The sequence below is a fragment of the Lytechinus variegatus genome, chromosome 17 (genome assembly GCF_018143015.1).
Source record: "Lytechinus variegatus isolate NC3 chromosome 17, Lvar_3.0, whole genome shotgun sequence".
Taxonomy (NCBI): domain Eukaryota; kingdom Metazoa; phylum Echinodermata; class Echinoidea; order Temnopleuroida; family Toxopneustidae; genus Lytechinus; species Lytechinus variegatus.
The window spans coordinates 17569950-17577904 of NC_054756.1; the positions used below are offsets into that span (position 1 = coordinate 17569950).

At 35.6% G+C, this 7955-nt stretch overlaps 1 protein-coding gene across 1 annotated transcript; it reads right to left on the reverse strand.

The window, feature by feature from the left end:
* Window positions 1–159: 159 nt before the first annotated feature.
* Window positions 160–7740, reverse strand: LOC121431281 (P-selectin-like). The gene is made up of 3 exons (XM_041628790.1): window positions 7671–7740; window positions 1508–1864; window positions 160–617 (listed from the first exon to the last, which is right to left on the reverse strand). The coding sequence occupies exons 1-3, from the start codon at window positions 7738–7740 to the stop codon at window positions 160–162; spliced, it is 885 nt and encodes a 294-aa protein (XP_041484724.1).
* Between the last annotated feature and the right edge of the window lie 215 nt (window positions 7741–7955).

Genomic DNA, 7955 nt, shown 5'->3' on the forward strand with positions numbered 1-7955 from the left:
ATTAATATCATTGTGTTATAGTCTTGCAAATTTATAGTCTGGATAACTCTTATACTTAAATTAATGTATGAGTTCGATTACTAAATAATTATATTTAGTGGAAGATCTATCTAGATTGATAAACTTTGTTTCAGAAGAAGGTCAATGCCAGTCGAAATATCAGATAGTGTGAAATCCTGGATATTGGGAGGTCAGGGTTAGCATTAGGTCAGGTTTGTAGAGGTGTGAAATAAACTTACCTGGACAATCCGGGCCAAAGGTCTCCCAGTCGCCATAGTAACCACAGGTCAATGTTTGATTCGTCCTCGAAGGATCCATATCACAATCAAAGAAGACTTCATCATCGACTGCGTAGTTGTCATTCAGTGTCTGCCATGGGCTGAAACTGGCATGCATGGGTGCAGTGGGCGTGGCACACCTGACCGTACAGGTCGGAGGAGGGTTTGTCCAGTTCCCGGATGCAGTACACGTGATAGATGTGGCGCCATTCTTGATACTTGGTGGTGGACAGACGGGGGCGAAGTCGATGACGTCACTTGCGTTGTAAAAAGAACTATCCTGCTGTGATTGGTCACCGTTTAAAACGTATCCTGGATTAAAACAGTCTGATGGTGATTCTGTTGACAAAAATGAATGCAAACCCAAAACAAAATTTCTGTGAGAGTCACAATTTTTTTTCTTCGTCAGAATAGGCTCTCACCGATGATAATACCACCACAATGGCATGAATGTAGAGATTGAAATTATAATAACCCAATCTGCTAACAAAGTCCAGCAATCACTTTTCCTATATCCACAATCGAGATGAAGAAATACTAAAAATCTATTTCATTTTGTTCCCAACGCCCAGGACTGCTGTAAAAATATTCAAGAAAACGATTGATTTAATGGCCTCTCCATGTCACCAAAAAATGCAATCACAATGTATGTTTTGTCAATTATTATGGGCATACAAATTTTATAGACATATAGAATGAAAAAAAATATGAGTAACGCACTGTCTTTCAAATTGATAGCTATTGAAGTTCGTTCATGATAGTCATTATGATTAATATGGCTAGTGTTAAAAACTACGTTATCATTTACCCAGAGAGCCCAGGGGCTTACCGTGTATTTGACCATACTCACGGGACTAGCGTGATTTATGGTGTACATATTTCTCCAAATGAATTGTGAAAACAGAAATTATGCACCTACCACGATTATATGGATGAAGGTCCAACGAGTGGCAGTTTCCTAACATCGAGGCACAGACAGGAACCTCAAAAAAACGAAAAGTTCTCTCCTTCTACCCCAGTCTCGATCGGCCATTTTGTTATGGTTCATAGCAAAAATGGCCGATCGAGACTGGGTAGAAGGAGAGAACTTTTTTGTTTTTTGAGGTTCCAGTCTGAGCCCCAATGTCAGCTCCCTGGGTTACGTTATCATATGTTATCATGGTATCTTCAATAATTTTGATCTTAAATCCACTCCCTTTCACTATCAAATTTACACATCATTGTCTTACCATTTATTTGATAGACGCTTGGTTGAAAATCTGCTCCACACAATTGACTTGAATTTCCTGAACATGGTCTGTTACATGTATCATTCCCATCTGGTTGGCCTAAGACGTTATAAGGCGCAAAGAATCCTCCACAAAGACACTGTGTACCTGCTTGAAGTCCAAAGTATCTCATGTTCTGATCAGCACAAATATGTCTGCATAGTTCAATTGTCATCTCTTGAGATTGACAGTACTGAGCTTGTGGTCCACATGTATTCTGACATGAATCGTAAGGGTATGAATCTCTTTCACAGTATATCAGATCCGGCAAAGTTTCTCTTCTGTTATTGTCATAGAAACACCCAAGATAGGTGTAATCTGAACAAACAAAACAAGAAAAGTCACATAATAAACTTGGATTTGCAAAGATAATGGCTTACAATCAGAGGTTGTTTTGAGCCCCACAATCGGTCACAATCACGACCATCTACAATTACATGCGTAACATTACACAGAAGCATATATTTCTTCTTTACCATCCTGTGGACCCCCATGATCATATAAAGGCAGAGTTGCTTTATCGTAACGATTCTTTTAAGATAATGAAAATTGGTGGTGAGTAAAACATTTTGAAAGGTCATTCTCAGAAAAATGCACCAACTGATGGGGGGGGGGAATCGTAAATATGAAGTATACAGAATGGGTTGAAAGATGCGTACTGTGAAAGTACCTTGTATGAGAAAGTGGCAACAGAAAAAGGGCAAGTCGCTGTTGCGTCAATTTGAAGTACTGACCGGATCAACTCAAGCACTGTATATCAAAGTTACGGAGGTTAATCGTTAGCATTGCCCACCTATGTTACTCAATTAAATCACTTACTTTTGAAATGATTGAAATATAAATACACACAATTTAGTTTCAGTGTGGTATCAACAATTCATTTACTGAAGCCAAAATGTTTGCAAGATAGAAAAAATACTCAATATTGTTTTTCATAAGCAGGATTTTACCAAATAACATGTTACAAAAAATACCATAAAAATCATTGCACATCTTTCGTTCATTTAAATGCATGTGAATGAGGCAACCTTGAAATAACCTTTCATCCATAACCAAAGATCCTAGGCAATGCATGACCAAAGCTGGGAATCCAAAAATAGTTAACCTTTATATCCTCTCGATGGCATTTAACCTTGTCAATCTTCGTTACGGAAGTTAAAATCAAGTTACAAATTGCAATACTTATTTTGTTAGCTTAGGAACATCCATATTAAGGTATTCGTATAACATATTTTTAAAGATGAATGTGGAACGCATAGCTTAATTTTCTCACCCCCCCCCCCAAAAAAAAAATTAAATAAATAAATAAGTAAATGAAAATGTTAAGAACAGAACAGGAAACGGACAACTGTCATTTTTGCTGTCGTTCTTGTTCACAGTTGGAATGAGAAAACCGAATAACCGGGCCACAGAATTGTAGTTCATCTTCGAAGTTTCTGGCCCTAAGTAATCCTAAGCAAGATCCTAAGCAATGCATGACCGATTCTGGGAATCCTAAGATACTTTACCATCAAATCCTCGAGTGGCATTTACCCTAGCTTGTAAATTCGTTACGGAAGGTGAATCAAGTTACAAATTGCAATATTTATTTCTTAGCTTAGGAAAATCCATATTTAGATATTCGTATAACCTTTTTTTGATAGATAAAAATGAATGTGGAACGAATAGCTTAATTTGCCACCCCTCCCTTAAAAATGTGGAAATCATAACAGGATTCGGAAATTTTATTGTCATTCTTTCTCAAAGTTGGAATGAGAAAACCCAATAGCCGGGCCACAGAATTGCAGTTCATGTTAAAAGTTTCTGGCAATAAACGAAATATAACAATCGCAGTCCCGTAACCAGGATGAGTTCTCTGGGTTACGAGGAATCCCGCCGCTTGTCAATAGCCAAAAAAGATAGAGAGAGAGAAAAAAAAAGTAAAATAACATTTAAAAAAAGGACATGGGGAGATGAATATAAAAAAGTTATGTGAACCTCAAAAAGCGCCCGTTTTACCTTTGCAATAATTGTTTCTTATTTCAAATTAAAAAGTCAAAAAATTATTGTTTTCAGGTCAAAATATAAGAAAAATAACATCAATCAAGATACCGATCCTTGTAATTGGTACAAAGAGTGTTTAGAATGTCAAGCTTTCAGTCAGAATACGAAAAAAAATCAGCTAGCACTTTGTACTCGCATTAATATTTTATTCAGATAACATCCTGATCATTTAAAAAAATGCCAGAATTTCAAGTTTTCAGGTTAGACTATAGTATACACAAGTTTTAGCTCGCGCTTTGCGCTCACATTTTTTATTGGTGATACATTAACCCTCCTCATTGAGTCATTGCAAATAGTTTTCTCGTTCTCTTTCCTTGTCTGTGAATGTTTAATTGTTTCTCCTTCTTCATTTTCTCTACACCGTTTTGGTGACTTCAGCATTAGACAAAGCCATGTCACATGTTCTGGAACTAGAATCGTACTATCAATCTCAGCAAAGTACAGCAAAGAAGTATATTAACTTCCGTAACAGTAATTGTTACGGAAGTTAATGCACTTTATATAGAAAAGCAAATTCGAAATTTTAAGTTCTAAAGAAGATGCCAATATTCAAAATTTTTAGTATGGATTGTTTAGAATTCCAAAAGACTTACTTGTCGTAATATAATTCTCGGGAAATTATTTTCGCTGGCAATATTCCCTCTTTTCAAAGATATGTTGAAAATAAGGTGTGTAATAATAATTTGACAAGGATGAATAGCTATTATTTTTTATGAGTAAGAAAGTTATATGACTTATATCTGTATGATCCGGAGTTATACAGTATAGTATAAATCTGTAGCACATTCAAGAAAAAATGTTACGGAAGTTAATGCGTTACGGAAGTTAATGTCTTTATGCTTAATGGTCCAACGTGGCCCTTATTTAGCAGCACTATCTTTGAAAACTGTATTTATTATGTAATATTGAATCATTAACAAAACTGCCAAAGAGCGTATTTTCTTAAGGTGCGTTACGGATATTAAAGCTGCTTAGTCATACTTTTTATTTTTTTAATAATAGTCCTTTATTTCAACGTAATACAGGAAACACATATGATAATTCCCTATCAATAATTTATTAATGAATATCACTCTACTTGCAGACACATCATCATGTAATATCATTCAGATTGAAAGGGGGAAAAACTTGTGGCAGTATTCGTTACGGAGATTAAAATGAATTTGGGGCACAGTTAAAAGTGAAATTAATCACAAAGTGATCTTAAAATACTAGAATAATCGCAGTATATCAGACGTTTACACCAAGCTGCCCTCACCAGACATTAATGTAGGCAAGAAATACAGAGTACTTAGAAAAGAGAATGATAGTAAAATCTAAAACTGACCCGAGACAGTGTCGATTCTTAAAAAAAGCAAAAATAAAAGGCATTTGTAATAAAATTAGAGCTTTACTAGTAATTGGTCAAATATGTTTTGTGGAGCTAGTCTATTATTGCCATTTTCTTGATAATATTTTTGTAGAAAATGTTCAGGGTTGTAAAGCTAGCGGCCAAAAAAATAGTCTAGATACGTTTTTTTGTGAATTGTAACATTTTTTTCAGAATGACCCTGAAGAAAGGATATATTAAAAATCATTTGGCGGACAGCATCTGAATTTCGAAAGGAAATCGCATGTCTCAAAAGTTCTATCTCTGCTCTTTGATACAAAGAAAGTAACTTACGCGGCAACAAATTCGTTTTCTTTGAAATATTGCTCGAGTTCAAAGGATTTGCTTAAACGAAGACATTTGGGCTGACTCATGGATCATTGACGATCAGCCATGACCAAGATCATCAACGCTTAAACTCGTACAGAAGACAAACAATGAAAAGATAATTTGCGTAAAATAATGACACGCTTTAGAATCACATGTGACTTATTAAATACCGTATTATCGTCAGTGAGTTTATTGTAAAGTATTTTTACTAATGGGTTTCCTTTTTTTCTAGAAGACATGCATTCACACCAGTTAATTCATCCCTTGCATACCCCCCTTCCCCCCCCCCCCATCGTAAAAGAGAACTTGAGCTTCGTAACAAAATAACCATGATAACAAAGTCGCGATTCAGAAAATAAACTCATTTAGAAAAACTCTTTACTTGTGACTGAAATATGATGATTTCCTCTAATACTGTGCTCACAGAGGTTCAAATTCTTTTTTAAGTCAGTGTGCGCTGAAACTATGGCAAACGAAAAAATATTACGATACAACAAAATGGGGGGCATATGGGAAACCAAAAAATGAAACATAAACTGCTATTACGGATCTTGAATCTTGACTAGTGAATTCGAGCACAAAAAAAATCTTCAGCTGTCACGGTGGAAGTAATGGTGACGTTTGTGAAGGTGAACATGGCGGAGATGTAATAGGACGTTTTTTCTCCGTGACGTTCCGCATTTTTAAGAACACAGTAAATGCATTGAAAATGACCGTCAAATGACAGAACTGGAAGGTCTCTGTCGTTTGTCGAAAATTGGTGAAGCGAAACTGTAGTTTTGCCCTTTGCTTCGGAAGATGGCCGATGTGTCACGTGTCTAACGTCCCGGATGAAAATTCTGTTTTGATTCACCAATTTTCTACAAAGACTTCTTTGTTAATCATTGTCATGAAAGTCATTTTTACAACACATTTTCTGTGTTCCTGAATTCGGCGTGGAGTGAAAACAACTCAATGAACCCTAGCGTAAACAGAACTGTGCATGTTAAATCGCTATAGCTCTATGGAAGGAGAGTGCTCTATGGTGAAGGTCGGATTCATTTATCCTTTTTTTTCGCGTTCAGCATGTTTTGATGATGAGAATTATTAAACAGTTATCTTTAATTCCGATGCATGTTTTTGTAAGTAATGCCAAATGTACATTCAAACTTGACCTCATTCCGTTGTAAGGGATTTTGTATTTTGTATCTTGATTACCCATCTTTTTAATCCAATTTTAGACAATTTACATGATTTGAAGACGTATGGTAATTGCATTTCTCAATGGCGTGTTACATTTTGAGGGAGACTTCTTGGTTAATTCATTTTTTTAAAGCATTTTTAAAAGACAGACATAATGACAGGCTGCTTGTGATGAATTTCCCAAAATAGGTTATCTTTACAAAATTGTGTTTACCTGATAATACTTAAAGGACAAATCCACCCCAACAAAAACTTGATTTGAATAAAAAGAGAAAAATTCAACAAGCATAACACTGAAATTTTATCAAAATTGCATGTAAAATAAGAAAGTATGGCATTTTAAAGTTTCGCTTCATTTCACAAAACAGTTACATGCACATCTCGGTTGGTATGCAAATGAGGAACTGATGACATCACTCACTCACTATTTTTTTTTGTATTTTGTTATATGAAATATTTCTATTTTAATAATAATAATAATAATAGGCATTTATATAGCGCAATCTATCTAGAAATATTCTATTCCGAGGCGCGTTGTTATTATTATTACCCCGGCTTTAGCTCGAGCTGCCCGGCTTTCAGCGCTCATGCATTCAAGGAATTAATCCTGCCGGGTACCCATTCACCTCACCTGGGTCGAGTGCAGCACAATGTGGATGAGTTTCTTGCTGAAGGAAATTACGCCATGGCTGGGATTCGAACCCACGACCCTCTGTTTCAAAGTCAGAAGACTTATCCACTGGGCCAAAACGCTCCACATTTTCTCTCCATTGTCATGTGAAATGAAGTTTCATACCTCCCTGAACACGTAAAATTCCATTATTTTAACATTTTGTGCTTCAGGCAAGGAGGTCCTAATCTTCAAATTCGTAAAAATTGAAATATTGTATAATTCCAACAATAAAAAGCAAAAGAAATAGTGAGTGAGTGACATCATCGACTCTCTCATTTGGATCTAACTGGCTCGTTCATAAACTATTTTGTTAAAAATAAGCGTCATAACTTTCTTATTTTACATCCGATTTTGATGAAATTTTCAGCATTGTGCTTTTCTGATTTTTCTCTAATGATTCAAATCAACATTTTTCTGAGGTGGACTTGACCTTTAAGAATTTGTGTCAAACAAAACTGTCCTTTATTATTATTATGAAACAAACACCAAGAATAGGTAAAACCAGGAAATAGCACATCGGCACTTACCTTGAGCCGAAGCAAAGTTCGGTCGTAAGCTGATACATGTCAGAATGATATAATTGATATACGCATTCATATTGAAATAGCACTTCGAATAACGCTCCCCAAATATCACCTGTTACTCAAAATGGAGGTACAAAAATCCGTTTGATGTATTCTTTATTAGACTGTTTGTTGCACGCTGAGATTAATATGTGTACGAGTTATTCGACTTGGCTATTGTGCTCGCTTTCAGACTAAGTTAATGTACAAAGTAATTCTATTTATATACATTTTGCACCAAACAAAATG

Coding starts and splice junctions, on each gene's coding strand:
- LOC121431281 (XM_041628790.1), bottom strand. CDS start 7,740: ATGAATGCGTATATCAATTATATCATTCTGACATGTATCAGCTTACGA. Junction 1,865..7,670: donor GAACTTTGCTTCGGCTCAAG/GTAAGTGCCGAT, acceptor TTGTTTGTTCAG/ATTACACCTATCTTGGGTGT. Junction 618..1,507: donor AAGCGTCTATCAAATAAATG/GTAAGACAATGA, acceptor TTTTGTCAACAG/AATCACCATCAGACTGTTTT.